Here is a 17,534-nt window from a genome sequence, read left to right on the forward strand (position 1 = left end):
ATCTTTTTTATTGTAGCATTTTTGTTTTGCAGATGCAAGTTGAAAGCATCGGAAGTAGAATCTCTATACAAGCAAGGCTGTCAAGCAGAGGCTTATGAGTCAGAGAAAATTTTCTTGTTGCCTCTGGAAAAAGCCCTCAATGCTCATTCTTGTGACCTTGACCTCTGGAACAAAATGGCTGCTGGAGCAAAAGGACTCTTGTGTTTGTATAACATGTACAGACACAGATATTTGCTGTAGTTATACACTGCCAAGGGTTGTTGCTGTGTAATGTTATTTTTAAATGCAATATTTTAAAATTTATAGTCTGTTTCACAAAGATATATTAGAGAATATTTTTAGATACAGCTTTGTCTTACATACTTTGCTTGAGTTCTACACCCACGAGTCTCAATAATGTGTATTGTTAGTTAATTATGCAGTAGTTTAAAATGTAAAGCCTGCTTTACAAAAACATTTTTGATGGTATACCGGTATTATGTGTTCAATTCATACATTGAATCTTTTTATCGGTAAAAGTATCAAATAAGTAAAAAAAGCAAAAAAAAAAAATACTTTTTTGTAACCTTTACTAACTGTAATTTTAATGTATTTACGCAAGCTTGGCTCAGCTGTTACTCTGTGATAGTTATTTCATTCTTTACAAGATCATGTATTGGTATGTGTTTTTCAACTGCTTAGTTTCAAAGTCACCTGCCAGCAAGCATGATGTGTCTATGTCAGTTAAGCATGCGATTTAAGGAAACCTAATTTTCATTGGTTGATCTTTATTTGCACACTGATGGGAATATACGCATGAATGCCCAAGGAAATCATATCATCAAGCATTTGTGATCTGATTTACAAATGGAAAAATTGTGTTTACACTGAAGTAAATTTCTGTTTATCTAATAAGCTTAATTTCAGTTCCATTTATTGAACAATAAAACAGTTACCGACATTAACATAAAATTTGAAAGAGAGGCTAGCTAACATGCTGTCTGCACGATTTTGGATTCTTTTAATTTAAGAAAAATGTTAAATTCATAGGAATTCTTGTATTGATTGAGATAATACATTTTTAAAAGTATATGAAAATGTGTAACTCAGACTTGCACATACTTTTGAATATCAAAATATCATATGATATATTGAGCATTGATCATTTGTAACATATCAATCATGCCAGCTGACACACATTCCTACTTCCTGTAGTTCATTCTCACATACCAGAGGTCTACCGTGGTTCCCTGGTTGAACCTCTGGCACATTTCACAAATAGTTATAGCTTGTTTTCATTACAGGTTTCAAAACATATCATTCAGTATCGGCTCCAAATTATGGGAAATATTTATTGATTTTAGTTGTTTTGTATCATCTTTATTTATTCATTGTTAGCAAGTGTTTTGCTTAAGTTGCTTTAATTTTTGTTTTGACAGGTGGAATATAGGAAATCACTGATTTGTTGAAAAACTCCCATTTGTAATAACAAATGCTATCAAACAAATTAAATAAATCATATTTATGTCGGGACAATGAAGGACCTCTGTTAGTTGAGAATGGCTGTAGTTCATATACAATAGAGTCTCGTTGATGTGTAATTTTAGTTTTATATGCAATATTGTAAAATTTATAAATCAATTCATGAATATTAATTTCTAAATATTGGTGCTTTACTTATTGTGCAAAGTTTTATTGTATTTGCCAGGGCCCAAGGTTTGAAAATTGGTAACTGATTGGTTCATTCAGAATGTTTTATTTCATGACATATGCTATTATTATTCTTACTTGTAAATAGGTTTTATAACCTTATTACTTGTACTTCAGGTTTTATAACTTTGTTACTTGTATTTCGAGTTGTTACTAGTTCTTCTGGTTTTTAGCTCACCTGTCACGAAGTGACAAGGTGAGCTTTTATGATCACACAGCGTCCGTCGTCCGTCCGTCCGTGCGTGCGTGCGTAAACTTTTCCTTGTGACATCTCTAGAGGTCACAGTTTTCATGGGATCGTTATGAAAATGGGTCAGAATGTTCATCTTGGTAAATTCTAGGTCAAGTTCGAAACTGGGTCACGTGCGGCCAAAAGTAGGTCAGTAGGTTTAAAAATAGAAAAACCTTGTGACCACTCTAGAGGCCATAATTTTCAATGGATCTTCATGAAAATTGGTCAGAATGTTCACCTTGATGATTTCTAGGTCAAGTTCGAAACTGGGTCACGTGGGATCAAAAACTAGGTCAGTAGATCTAAAAATAGAAAAACCTTGTGACCTCTCTAGAGGCCATATTTTTCACGAGATCTTCATGAATATTGGTCAGAATATTGACCTTGATGATATCTAGGTCAAGTTCGAAACTGGGTTACGTGGGGTCAAAAACTAGGTCACTAGGTCTAAAAATAGAAAAACCTTGTGATCTCTCTAGAGGCCATATTTCTCAATGGATCTTCATGAAAATTGGTCAGAATGTTCACCTTGAAGATATCTAGGTCAGGTTCGAAACTGGGTCACGTGCGGTCAAAAACTAGGTCAGTAAGTCTTAAAATAGAAAAACCTTGTGACCTCTCTAGAGGCCATATATTTCAAGAGATCTTCATGAAAATTGGTCGGAGTGTTCACCTTGATGATATCTGGGACAAGTTCGAAACTGGGTCACGTGGGGTCAAAAACTAGGTCAGTAGGTCAAATAATAGAAAAACGTGACCTCTCTAGAGGCCATATTTTTCATGGGATCTGTATGAAAGTTGGTCTGAATGTTCATCTTGATGATATCTAGGTCAATTTCGAAAGTGGGTCACATGCCTTCAAAAACTAGGTCAGTATGTCAAATAATAGAAAAACCTTGTGACCTCTCTTAAGGCCATATTTTTCATGGGATCTGTATGAAAGTTGGTCTGAATGTTCATCTTGATGATATCTAGGTCAAGTTCGAAACAGGGTCATGTGCGGTCAAAAACTAAGTCAGTAGGTCTAAAAATAGAAAAACCTTGTGACCTCCCTAGAGGCCATACTTTTGAATGGATCTCCATAAAAATTGGTCAGAATGTTCACCTTGATGATATCTAGGTCAAGTTTGAAACTGGGTCACGTGCCTTAAAAAACTAGGTCAGTAGGTCAAATAATAGAAAAACCTTGTGACCTCTCTAGAGACCATATTTTTCAATGGATATTCTTGAAAATTGGTCAGAATTTTTATCTTGATAATATCTAGGTCAATTCAAAACTGGGTCACATGAGCTCAAAAACTAGGTCACTATGTCAAATAATAGAAAAAACAACGTCATACTCAAAACTGGGTCATGTGGGAAGAGGTGAGCGATTCAGTACCATCATGGTCCTCTTGTATTACCTTGTTACCTGTACTTACGGTTTCATAACCTTGTTACCAGTACTTCAGGTTTTATAACAGTGTACTTCGGGTTTTGTAATGTTGTTTCCAGGACTTCAGGTTTTATAACCTTGTTACCAGTACTTTAAGTTCAATAGTCTTGTTACTATAGTTCTTTTAATTTTATTACCTTGTTACCAGTACTTCAAGTTTAATAACCTGTTGTTACCAGTACTTTAGGTTTTATTACCTTGATGCCAGTTCTTCAGGTTTTATAACCTTGTAGTTAGTACTTTCTGCTCAGAATTAATCTGCTGAAATATAGTTGTCATTTATTTTATGTCTACCAGTCTCTTTCATATTTTGTATTTAATGTGCAACAGTTTTATATATTATATACTGCTTTTCTTGAATACTGAACAGATATATCCTTCGGCTTCGCTTTTGTTTTTAGCTCACCTGTCACATAATGACAAGGTGAGCTTTTGTGATCACCCTTCGTCCGTCGTCAGTCCGTCCGTGCGTCAACAATTTTTTGTCTGCACGATAGTGGTTTCATTTATGATTTTATTTTAACCAAACTTGCATACAACATGTATCACCATAAGATCTCAGTTCGTTTCTTGAACTGGCCAGATCCCATTATGGGTTCCAGAGTTATGGCCCCTGAAAGGGTCAAAATTAGCTATTTTGACCTTGTCTGCACAATAGCAGCTTTATTTATGATTTGATTTTTACCAAACTGGCACACAACTTGTATCACCATAAGATCTTGGTTTCTTTTTTTAACTGCCCAGATTCCATTATGGGTTCCAGAGTTATGGCCCCTGAAAGGGCCAGAATTAGCTATTTTGACCTTGTCTGCACAATAGCAGCTTCATTTATGATTTTATTTTAACCATACTTGCACACAACTTGTATCACCATAAGATCTTGGTTCCTTTCTTGAACTGGCCAGATCCCATTATGGGTTCCAGTTATGGCCTCTGAAAGGGTCAAAATTAGCTATTTTGACCTTGTCTGCACAATAGCAGCTTCATTTGTGATTTGAATTTAATCAAACTAGCACAAATCTTGTGTCACCATAAGATCTTGGTTCCTTTCTTGAACCGTCCAGATCCCATTATGGGTTCCAGAGTTATGGCCCCTGAAAGGGCCAAAATTAGCTATTTTGACCTTGTCTGCACAATAGCAGCTTCATTTATGATTTTATTTTAACCATACTTGCACACAACTTGTATCACCATAAGATCTTGGTTCCTTTCTTGAACTGGCCAGATCCCATTATGGGTTCCAGTTATGGCCTCTGAAAGGGTCAAAATTAGCTATTTTGACCTTGTCTGCACAATAGCAGCTTCATTTGTGATTTGAATTTAATCAAACTAGCACAAATCTTGTGTCACCATAAGATCTTGGTTCCTTTCTTGAACCGTCCAGATCCCATTATGGGTTCCAGAGTTATGGCCCCTGAAAGGGCCAAAATTAGCTATTTTGACCTTGTCTGCACAATAGTAGCTTCATTTATGATTTGATTTTACCCAAACTTGCACACAACTTGTATCACCACAAGATCTTGGTTCTTTTCTTAAACTGGCCAGATTCCGTCATTGGTTCCAGAGTTATGGCCCCTTAAAGGTCCAAAATTGGCTATTTTGGCTTTTGCAGCCATATAGAGACTTCGTTTATGGTTTTATTTGATACAAACTTCAAAAATATCTTTAACAACAATAAATCTTGGATTCCATGACAAATCAGATCCAGTCGTAGGTTCCAGAGTTATTTTATATCTGATAACCTCCCCTGATTGTAATCAAAATGGATTTATATCAGTAAGTACTTATAGGACTGTTTTAAATTTCATTATTGTCATTAGTTGGACTGAGCCAGTCAGGGTAGATAACTATGGACTGATTTTATGTCAAATTACCTCCCTTTATTTCAAATTAAAATGGGTATATCTCCGTAACTAATGAAGATACTGATCTGAAATTTCATTTATATCAGCAGATTTATTTCAAATTGTCAGATCCTTCTTTTGTTCACTTACAATAATTTTTTTTTAATTACTTCCCTTTTACGTTACTATAAATAGCTTATTTTTAGTAAGTTTTTTATTATTGGCCGTAGGGAAAAACCGAGACCACTTTTCTGTGGTACAGCATGGATGGTACCTCCAAATTTTAGTTGTATTTTGACATATCTGTACCTTGTAAGAATTTTTTTTTCTTTCTGGTTAAATTTCTTCCCTTTGTTGTTCCTGTCCTTTGGACTTAGATATTTTTTCTGAGGACCTTCTTGTCCTCAAGTGCAATGATAACAGGTGAGCAATATAGGACCATCATGGCTCTCTTGTTTGCTTTGGTTTTATGGGGTTTAGAGTAACACCAATTCAATTTAGGTCATATAACAACATTCAAGCTTTTGATGGGGGAAGAAGATCTATGCATGGACAGTAGGCACCTGGGTAGAACCACCGACATTCTGTAAGCAAGCTGGATGGCTTCCTCACCTGAAGAATTATACATCCCAAGCAAGGTTTTGAACCCACATCGGTGAGGGTTAAGTGATTGGAAGTCAGCGACCTTAACCACTCGGTCACGGAGGCCCCATTTTTGAAAAGGTATTGAAATATTTATTTGTGCCATAATAATATACATATTTGTAATAATATACATATTTGAGTTTTTGTCATGTACATACATTGTTATGATACTTATAGTATTTATGTTACATAAATGCATGTTTTATTTATTGTTTAAAGAAAGGACTGGCATATCAACACTAATTTCCACATATTGGAGTTTGATAACTAGATACACCGTCCTAAATAAGGAATCATGTCATTCTAGCATAAAATTGTTCTTGTCAATTTTCGGGGGTGTTTTCACAAGAGTGATAACAGAGATTCTTGTGCTCACATGCTGTAAAAACACCTTTTATATATGTTCGTTCTATGGCAAAGCGACAATTTATTGCGGCCCCAAAAGGAAATGTCAACATGAACAACCGAGGCAGACACTGCTGCACATTTTATGGAAATTGAATGAAGGACGATATATTCATTTATTAGTTTTATGCGTTTTACGCTAGAATAACACTAGCACATGTTCATTTTGTGTTATAACATCTTCCGAATCTGTTGGGGAATTGGTAGTACCCTTGCCCTACCAGGCTCGGGCACTAACCAATCCCTCGGGATTCTGCAGAAGTTACAACACGAAAAAAGGTGCATTATCCCTACACCAAAACATACGTTTGGAAGAGAATTTTTGTTTATTCTAAATTTTGTGATAAGTGCAGTACTGACCATAAAATGTGTAACTAAGTTTGAAAAGTTGCCATTGTCTCAAACCATCTACCTACAAACAGCAGAATGTTTCCTGTTATAGGACACTTCTTATTTACAAACCCCACCTTTTTCAATTGCCAAGGGCACAGTTTACTTTATAAACAGGGTTGTCTGTATTTTAGTCATTTGATGTACCTATTATTACTTCGACTTTTCGAAGAAAATGTAGAACTTTTGCACTCACCCCCAGCGTTTGAATTTTGACAGAGTTATGCCCCTTTTTAACTTAGAATTTTTTGGTTAAAGTTTTATATAACGTCCAATATCGCTGTTACTATGAAAGCTTTTGACTTGAAATAGTTACTTACTATCACAGTCCACACCAGGAGAAACAATCCCCATAACTCTGATTTGAATTCTGACAGATTTATGCCCCTTTTTAACTTGGAATTTTTTGGTTAAAGTTTTTGATAAGGTCAAATATCTCTTACTATGAAAGCTTTTGACTAGAAACTTAAAATAGTTATTTACTATCAAAGTCTACACCAGGAGAAACAATCCCCATAACTCTGATTGAATTTTGACAGACTTATAGCCCTTTTTAACTTAGAATTTTTTGGTTAAAGTTTTATATAACGTCCAGTATCTCTGTTACTATCAAAACTATTGACTTGAAACTGAAAATAGTTATTTACTATCAAAGGCTACACCATAAGAAACAATCCCGATAACTCTGATTAGAATTTTGACAGATTTATGCCCCTTTTACTGGCAAAGCTCTAATTCAGAGTCAGACACTGAGAAAAGTCGAGTGTGCTGTCTTACGGACAGCTCTTGTTTTCAATAACAGTTACTAATTTAAAGTTATATATATTATACATTTTTTTTTATTTTATGGGCATTTTAATTTTGCTATAGGTAGTATATTGTTACCGTAACTTATTATTAATAATCTCTTTTTAAAAGTCAGGGCTTTTCTTTAGCTTGTATAGCGTAGGAACACCGGCTTAATGTAACTACTGTATGACTCATCTTTTCTGTAACCACATTTTTTTTATTGATTTCTCTATTAACATGATACATCGTTTTTAAGAACTCCGACAGCTGTAATAGGACTTTTTAGATTTTAAAATTATTTTGATGAGTATTGACTTTTTATCAGGAAATGATTTTGATATGGTATTTTTCTATTCAAGAAAGTTTTAATTATGGCTTTATTTTTTGCCGGGTTGTTTTAAAACTTTGAGGATATCTAAATTAGCATCCCAGTACAAATTTTGTTCATTTTTTCCACAATTTTCAATTTTTCTTAGGAGAAAAATAGTTTTGGTCATAGATCAACATTGTTGGAAATTACCTTTAGAACTTTAGAATTATGTACAACTTAGATCTTAAAGAGACTTGTAAATTGAATCCAAAACTTCAAAAAAAAAACCTGTTATGGGATTGTGGATCATACTGTAATTATACATGTATTATTTTATCAAAGATAAAAATAAAAGCTATTTTCTCATATTTTGAAGTTAGTCTTGAAATCAGAGAGAGGAATGTCAACTTACTGTATGTTTTCAGAAGATAATTCCCAACTTCATGGCTCAAACCTTTTAACCGTTAGCTTGCTAAACTTGTAAAATGGACTGTCCATCATTCAATTTGGGCAGTGCCATTTGTTATTTAAAGGGATGTCACTGAAAATTTAACTGACTGAATAGAGAACAGTGCAGACCATGATCAGCTTGCACCAACGTGCAGACTGATCTTGGTCTGCACTGGTCACAAAGGCAGGATCTCTTGCCGCCAGCAGGCTAAATAATTCAGTTTTAAGTAAGAATTGAACAAGCTGTTTGTCTCCCTTTCTTGGAGAATAATTGCATGTTAGTGTAACACAAGGAAGTCTGAAAGACAGTTATATCCCCCGCCGCTGTTGTGGATAGTGAAAGGGTTGATGGTATTCAGTGGAAACATTGACGTTGTTAAGTATATTTTATAGTCCTCAAACCTTTGACCTTGACATTGAGTCGACATGGCTGACTCAGTTCTGCACATCATCTTGATGAGGTGGTCATTTGACCAAAGTTTCATGAAAATGTGTTTCTGATGCCAAATTCCAAATGTACACTTATCAGACCCATTGTATCCTCTAGTGCTTACTTGTCAAGTGTGTGTGTGTTTGGATTGACCATCTTTTTCAGTCATACTACTTGTAATACTGAGCACAATGATCAGCTTTATAGTGCTGCCTCACTGGAATATCATGCTGTAGACATAACACATGCATATTTATGCCCCCCTTTGAAGGAGGGGTATATTGTTTTGCAGATGTCAGTAGGTCTGTCACTATGGACCAATCCGTTTCCGGATGATAACTCAAGAACACTTGGGCCTTGGATCATGAAAGTTGATAGGGAGGTTGGTCATAACCAGCAGATGACCCCTATTGATTTTGAGATCAGCAGGTCAAAGGTCAAGGTCACAGTGACCCAGAACAGTTAAACGGATGGTAGCTCAAGAACACTTTGGCCTAGAATCATTAAAATTGATAGGGAGGTTGGTTATGACCAGCAGATGACCCTTATTGATTTTGAGATCAGTAGGTCTAAGGTCAAGGTCACAGTGACCCGGAACATTTAAACTGTTTCCGGATGGTAACTCAAGATTGCTTGGGCCTAGGATCATGAAAGTTGATAAGTAGGTTAATCATGACCAGCAGATGACCTCTATTGATTTTGAGTACAGTAGGTCAAGGTCACAGTGACTCGGAACAGTTAAACCATTTCCACGATAACTCGAGAACGCTTAGGCCTAGGATCATCAAACTTGATAGGGAGGTTGATCATGACTAGTATATGACCCCTATCAATTTTTAGACCAGTAGGTCAAAGGTCAAGGTCACAGTGACCCAGAACAGTTAAACCGTTTCTGGAAGATAACTTGAGAATGCTTGGGCCTAGGATCATAAAACTTAGTAGGGTGGTTGATCATGACCAGCAGATGACCCCTATTGATTTTGAGGTCAGAAGGTCAAAGGTCAAGGTCATATTGACCCAGAACAGTAGAATGTTTGTATACAGTGATCAAATAATTTATGTTCCTTGTGCAATTTCTAAATGCATCAAGGGGTGCATTTTGTGTTCTACGAGCTCTTGTTGGTATAAGGTAGCCAAGGAACAAACCCATGACCTCCCACACTTGGAGCTGGAACTCGACCAATAGGCTACTAAGGCAGTCCCTTTCTGGTCAAAGTAAACATTTGGATGCAAAGAACAAACTACACTGTTAAAGATTTAGAAGCTGTATTTGTTTTACAAAATAAATCCAAAGCTATATTCTGACTGTTAACAAATCACAAACAGATGATATTATGTATACCGGTATAGAAATTACATAAAAGAATGAATTCAGTTAATAACAATTTAAGTTTAAAAGTTAAAACAGATATGTAAAGTAACAGGATAGAATATACATGTACAGATAAAAATAATTATATTTTGATAACAATATGGGCACATAAATGAAACTTTGCAATTTTTTAAAGATCTATAATAGAGTATTTTACTAGACAACAGTCAATTATTCATGTTCTTTAAAAAAAAGGGAATTGTAACATGTGATATTTTTAACTATTTTTAATTCATGAACATTAGTGAAAGCTAGATGTGTGTCCAAAGAACACTAGTGCCCTTTTATGCATATTTTTGACTTAGTCAAGGCCCTTAACTCTGGTCTGGCTGAATGAAATCTCAAACAAAACCCCTGGGCTTCACATGCTGAATACTATTCCTATAATGTTTCATAATCCTGTCAAATATTTTTTTATGATGCATGGGAACAAACCTTTTAACCCTTTTAACCTTAAAAGAATTGATGGGTTAACAATAATGACTATGACAGTCACTTCTTCATGGCACAATTTATAAATTTCAAGGTACCACAATATGGTAGCAATTCTGTTTTCATGGAAACACTACAAATATACACCCTGTTAACTTTGAAATTGGTTAACATCTCTATATTCTCTGTTGACATGAAATGTTTTGGATATACTACAAAGCAAAGATTTTGTGAAAAAATTTTAGTAATAAAATGTAATTAAGTAAAGGTAATTGCAATCATTATGTAATTTGCAATTATTAGCACATGTAATTGTAATGTAGCTGATTTTATATGAAAGTGATTGGCCTCGTGTCTCGTGAGAATGCTTCATGGCAACAGGACAATATAATACTTTCCACAATACTCAATAAACAACAATTTATCATAGACTGATAACTAATCTGAACAATACCGACTTGCTTCTTCTGAGTTCTAACATAAAATGGACCTATCAAGAAGGCTATACAAATTGTTTTGAATGAAACACTGCTCGCCCGTGCATTGATAACTCGTGCACCTAGGCTCACTCAAGCTATTCATATGGTCTTAAGTCATTTTCAGTGTATTTTTTCCGTTTGGATTACTCGGGCATTTTGCTTATCCTCTTGTTTCCTTAAGCCACTGACATCTTGCTGAATTATTCACTACTTCAAAACATAGGAAACTTGTATCAAATGAAGCAACAAAAAAACTTTCAGTTTTCAAGAAAAAAGTATGTAAGACATTTTATAATAATGAATATGCAAGCTAGCACTCACATTCTCAAATCAAATAAGTGAGAAAAAATCTACTAACATCTACTTGCATTAACAAAACATCTTAATTTTTTCAGTTATTTGCAAGTCACCGGTAACAGACTTTAACAAACTTTACGACATATTTAATACATAACAACAGCACTATATAAATTATACAATACATGTTCACTTTAAAACAGGAAATATTTATTTTACAGTCTTTGAAATATGTACAAAAAAATTCTGTGGCAAATGAATAAATTCCTGCACAAGCCATCCAAGTTTAAAATGAGAACCAGAGATGTACTGTTTTATTTACAGAAATAATCTCCCCCCCCCCCCCAACCACCTTCCCTATCTTCAAACAAAGTGTTTGCTATGCATGCATTACATAATTCACATTGAACATGTAAAAACACAACTGACCAAAAATGCTGATACAAGTAGCATTGAAATTCTTTTATACACATTTGCTACCTACATTTAATAACCAAAGTATGAGCAGGAATAGAATTGTATCGTGGACAAAAAGGTGCCCATGTTAATCAAGCTTCAGACCATATACAATGCTTTTTTCCCTTAAAAAAAATTAAATCCTGCAAGTTTTCCCTGAAACTGACTCTTACTCTTCTTTGCCGAAATGCTGAGCTAATTTTTTCCTTAAATGAAATGCCCAGGTCCCTTCCACACCTCGTATAAACCTGATAAGCAATTATGCTGTCTTAGTATTGTTCAATGCAGGAAATATGCAATGTGGTTCATAATACCATTTATAAGCAACATTACGTTTTATAAATAGACAAAATAAGATCTTTACTCGGTAAAATAAGCAAAACATGCAGTTTACAGACTGGGCAGTCAAATAAGAGATGAGAAAGGGACAGAAGGACTATGCATATGATATTCTGAGTCGGACTGGGCAGTGCGTAAACTTGCATAAATTATGGTCCTCAATGCCATGTATTATTTGTTACACATTTATCACTTTAATAGGGAGGAAAGAAGCAGCAGAACAGATGAAACAGACCTATTTTCATCTAAAATTTGCCCATAAATATCAAGCGGTGCAAAAATTTGAGAAAATCTTAAGAAAAGTTTGAGGAAATATTTTTTTGGTAATACTGGTAATGTAATTAAGTCAAAAACATGGTTTTTTAAAAAAATTTTTAAACTATTTATTAATATTGTCTTGGGGTAATTGAAAATGAATTAAATGTTTAGAGCATTATTTTTGGGGACTTTAACACAATATATTTGAGACAGATATGGCATTTAGTTAAGTTGTATTAAGAAATGAATTTTTTTTTTTCGGTGTTCATGCAAAATGAACGACGGAATAAGATCAGCAAATCCATCAATTGCGCTAGCAACTGCAATTCAAGTTTAATTTGTCGAACCTATTCTATCTTTCATTTGGCATGAACTCTGAAAAAAATGAATTCAATGAACTGATTTCTTACATTTTCATTATATTTCCTTTCCATTTGTAACAACTGCGATGTCATCTAAGGAACGTTCTCCCTATACGCGGACGTCGTCAAAACAGTGGCCCATTATCGCTAAGCAGCATTGTCGTAACTTAGGTGCCTTTCCTTTTGCTGTTCATACAAAATGAACGTCATAATTTTCAATGGAAAAGAGTAGTGCGAATGTAAGTATAACTTGAACAGTAGCGTAAGCTTATAAGAAACTTAAACACTGCATATGTATAAGCTTTTGTCACAAACATTCAGTTCTTTTTAACCTCTATCCTGCTAAATATCTAAAATGGACTTGTCCATCATTCAATTTGGGCTATACCATTTACTATTAGAAGAGGTGTTCACTAAAATTTACTGACTGAATAGCGAACATTGCAGACCATGATCAGACTGCACAGATGTGCAGGCCGATCTTGGTCTGCACTGGTCGCAAAGGCAGAATCACTTGCTGACAGCAGGCTAAGGTTAAAGACTAAAGTAATGGCAAAAACTGAGGTCATCTCATGTTACCATACTCAGCAAGAATTTTACGAAGCAAAAAAACTTACTTTGAAACACAAAAATTATCTACAACAACAGATAAAACATGCATAAATTTTTTGTCCATTTAACTAATACACCCTGTAGTGCTATTTACTCATTTATTCATAAAATTAACTTGTCAAAGGATCTATGATAGAATCCTGCAAGTTTAGACTAAAATTGTTTTTAAAAATATTCTTTTACATGAAATCGCTGAAATGCAAACGTTTTTAGCACTCCATGATTGTAGACATTAAAATAATTAGCACTTCATGATTGTAGACAATAAAATAATATAATTATAAGCTTTGCTCAAAAACAGTTTTGCCGATAAACACAGTTCAGAAGCAGCCACATTAACACATTTTAATATGATTTGATTTTGTGCTGTTCACAGTATTAAAGAGATTGTCATTTCATACATCTACATGTAGTAAAACCCTGTCTGAAGAATCAAAATTCAGAACAGTGCATGCTATTCACAAAATACAGTCTTGTAGCTATAAAAGAAAACTTACACATTTTAAACTTGTAGATTGTGTAGATTTACTCGAGTGTTACTGGATAATTTTAGCAAATGTTTACTGTTATAGTAGAACTTTGTTTGCCCGAACTCGACAGGACAAGCAAAATTTGTCGGTAGTTCAAGCGATCGAAAAGTATGTTATAAACATATTTTGACGGGTTATAAACATATTTTGACGGGACCCCGACGATGAGGTTGAGCAAAGGGTGGTGTACAAATTATCCGAGTTTGAGCCAACAAGTTTTAACATTATGTACATAGATTTATTACACATGTGCATACATGTATGAAATTGCAACCTCTCAAACGGCCGAAACAATTTACTGCCGAATGTATGGCAGATGGAACTGTAACCATATACGGCTTACAAATATTGAGCCTTATTTCAATAGAACATATAAATATTTAACATGCAATACTTTTAACTCGTATTACCTAAAACATGGCATCCTACTGAAACAGCATTGTTCATATGCATCTTACATAGCACTTTCAGATCTTTGGTAATTAGAAAGCCTGTTTCTAAATCTAAGCAGATCTTAATCTTTGAAACCTACTGTATAAAACCCTGTTAAAATGTTTCTTCTGTGTGATTGACAGCCGAATTAGAATTCGATAAGTAGTGTCCATAGACATTTCTACTTCCTCCATGATAGGAGAACTGTTCAAAGTACGGTAATTCGCCATCTTCTGCTATCGAACTTAACGGTTGTTGATTGTCGTGGAAACCACCTTTTGGGGACAGTTCCGGGGGCTCACAGGCGAACTCATCAGGGATATATTTTGTGTCCCACTCGTTTCGTACATCTGGCTTCCAAGGTGGGGTCAGCTGCAAAATAAAAAAACTTAAAAATTAAGCAAAAGTGTTCAGTAGTGGAAGAAATCTTAGAAGTGAAATTTTCCACATAATGTATAAACTAGATAGGACAGACGTGCTCCCCACTCCTGTCACTGTACATGGTTTTAAGACTCAAGGTTAGGCCCTTTTTATGCGTATTTTTCACTAAGTCAAGGGCCGTAACTCTGGTCTGACTGTGTGAGATCCAAATTAAAACACCTGGTGCACTGCTTCCTGTACTACATAACAATCCTGTGAGGTTTGATGACTGGGTCAAATACTTCTTAATTTTGGCTGCCGGAATCCTTAGGCGGTGCCCGATTGTTTTTTTCCTGCTTATATGTGTGCGTGTGTGTGCTTGTGCGTGTGTGTGTCTTGTGCAGTGCTCTACAGTGTTGTTATATCTTACTTGTCTGGTTTGTTATGCCCCCGAAGGGAGGCATATTAGTTTTCAACTGTCCATCCGTTCATTCGTCACAACGTTAACTTTTTGCATGAAAAACGTTAACTTTTTGCATGAAGGTACTTTACTCGCGAATCACTGCACCCAGGACCTTCAAACTTCAAATGCTGATAGTACTTATTGAGTACACGACCCTTACTGACTTTGGGGTCACCAGGTCAAAGCCACCAGGTCAAAGGTCAAGGTGCTGCGGGGGCATTTGTCACCATTAGTGACAGCTCTTGTTTATCTTATGGAAGTTAGTTATGTGTGTTTGTCTTTTGTACGTGTCTGCGCTGCTGTGGTTTACGTAGTAGGGCAACTGTGTTTAAGGAACGTAGCATTCCCTTTTGAATATTCATCCTCGTTCCACTTTCCCTTCACCCCCTCCCCCACTCCAACCTTTTCTACCCACTACCCGTTCCTCCCCCTTTTTCTATATTTTGCATAAAATTAAAATGTACTTGTTGGATTTTTGAAGCAACCCATCTATAATATTTTTTTGTTACAGCTTCTTTTTGTTGTGGGCCTACTTTGCAAATGCATGACTCTGTGGCTGTGTTTGTGGGGCTCTGTGCTTCCGAGAAATCTACCCTTACATTTTATATTTTGATTTAGATTTCAGATGCTAAAGTAAATAAGCCGGCTTTATATTACGGCTCCAAGTCGCTCACTTGACTTTCGATTATGTGACCGTGATTACATGTATGACACACTGAATCAGAAATGGTAACCACTGGCACCAGATCAGAAAGAAAATGCCTCCGTACGTGTTATACCCTACCCCTAGGTATTCTATAAGAACCATGGTCATGAACGGGAAAATAATAATGTTTAATATCAATAGTACACATTTACTGAACTGCGTGTTTTAGGTATGAAATACGCGATTGAAATGGGTTAGTATATTTTCCTGTTCATGACCATGGTTCTTATAGAATACCTAGGGGTAGGGTATAACATGTACGGAGGCATTTTCTTTCTGATCTGGTGCCAGTGATGGTAACTGTTGTTTTTGGTATATAAACAAGAGGGCCATGATTGTCCTAGATTGCTCACCCGAGTTTCAGAGCCCAAGCAGGCGAGAGAGTGTGCAACTTTGGAAGAGGACAATAATATGCTCCAGGTGTCAAAAGTTCCAGAGGCAGTAGACGTAGATTACATGAATAAGTGTGACAGATGACCAACAGTTCAAACACTGTATGCTTCCTGGGTGTTTAAACTGGGTGGAAAAAATAGACAAAGACAACTGCAGCACGCTGAGGGTGTTTAGTAATGTTTCTTTCTTTATTTATTATACCAGATTTTATAATGGTTATCTGCATCCAGAAGTTCATGAGAAGTTGTTTAGCTCTAGAGGCTGTTTGGATAAGAGACACAGACCGTGGTGGTGAAGATCCATCCAGCTGTTCATTAGAAAAAGCTGTTTATAGGTGTTTCTTTTTTAAGCTTTAACAGGCCCTAAAGGGGGCCAAGCACCCCCTTTTGAACAAAATTGGGAGAGGACCTTATAACGAGGATAAGGACAAAGTTTGATGAAGATCAATCAAGGCATTCATTAGAAAAAGCTGTTGGTATTTCTATTGTTACCTCTATTGGGCCAAGCATCCTCATTTGAACTAATTTGGCAAACGACCTTACAATGATGCTACAGACCAAGCTTATGAAGGTCCATCTAGCAGTTCATGAGAATAAGTTGTTTAATTTAAAGTTATTTCTATTTTTAGTTCTACAGTGACCCCTACAAGGGGCCAAGCACTCCCATTTGAACAAAATTGGGAGAGGACCTTACAATGATGCTACAGACTTAAAGTCTGATTAATATCCATATAGCTGTCCATCAATCAAGCTATTCATGAGAAATAGTCATTTAACAATATTTCCATTTTTGGCACTTAGAAGTGGCCCCTAAAAGGGGATAAGCCCCATCATTTGAATAAGTGGGGGAGGACCTCAAACTGATGCTACAGACAAAAATTTATGAAAATCCATTCCGCGGTTCATTAGAAGTTGTCATTTAAAGCTTTTCTATTTCTAGCCCTAGCAGACCCTAAAATGGGCCACTGGACCAAAATGGCTAATTGAAAATGGCATAGATTTAATGGTAATACATATTCTGTATAAGTCTGGTTGACATGAAAGAAAAATTACTCTTGTAATCGTACTGACACTGTACATTTTGGCAACTTTGACCAAATCAAAGTCCACTGGACCAAACTTGCTTATCGAAATTGGCATAGATTTTCTGGAGGACACTGACAATTTTGACCTATTCATGGGCCTTAACTCTGGAGATACTAGTCCGCACTACTGGTTATCAATCTAAGATTTTATAGAGATACATACTTTGAGAAGTCTGTTCTTATACAAAATACTCCAATTATTAAGCAGAGATTTTTTCCACCTGCTTGTAAAAAGTTAAAGCATAATATAAATTATCCAGTTTTATAAATGGCGTACAGTTTTTTAAATGGGCGTATATAAAAGACTGTATATTATTGCCTTAAGAGCATATAGGAAGCT

General features: G+C 35.5%; 2 protein-coding genes across 3 annotated transcripts in view; one reads left to right on the plus strand and one right to left on the minus strand.

Moving 5' to 3' along the window:
- The window catches only part of LOC123535749 (uridine diphosphate glucose pyrophosphatase NUDT22-like), a 75,876-nt gene that overhangs the window by 29,111 nt on the left and 29,231 nt on the right, over positions 1 to 17,534 (plus strand). Inside the window, exon 4 of one of the 2 annotated variants that reach the window (XM_045318501.2) lies at positions 33 to 8,107. The exons of the other annotated variant lie outside the window; for it this stretch is intronic. Coding sequence (XP_045174436.2) covers positions 33 to 240 — 208 coding nt within the window. The 3' untranslated portion in view covers positions 241 to 8,107. Of the gene's footprint in view, positions 1 to 32; positions 8,108 to 17,534 lie in introns of those variants that run through there. 2 annotated transcript variants of the gene reach the window in all.
- Positions 9,869 to 17,534, minus strand: part of LOC123535692 (RAC-alpha serine/threonine-protein kinase-like) — a 56,594-nt gene continuing 48,928 nt past the window's right edge. Inside the window, exon 11 of the mRNA XM_045318442.2 lies at positions 9,869 to 14,560. Coding sequence (XP_045174377.2) covers positions 14,303 to 14,560 — 258 coding nt within the window. The 3' untranslated portion in view covers positions 9,869 to 14,302. The remainder of the gene's footprint in view (positions 14,561 to 17,534) is intronic.

This window comes from Mercenaria mercenaria, chromosome 1 (assembly GCF_021730395.1).
Source record: "Mercenaria mercenaria strain notata chromosome 1, MADL_Memer_1, whole genome shotgun sequence".
Taxonomy (NCBI): domain Eukaryota; kingdom Metazoa; phylum Mollusca; class Bivalvia; order Venerida; family Veneridae; genus Mercenaria; species Mercenaria mercenaria.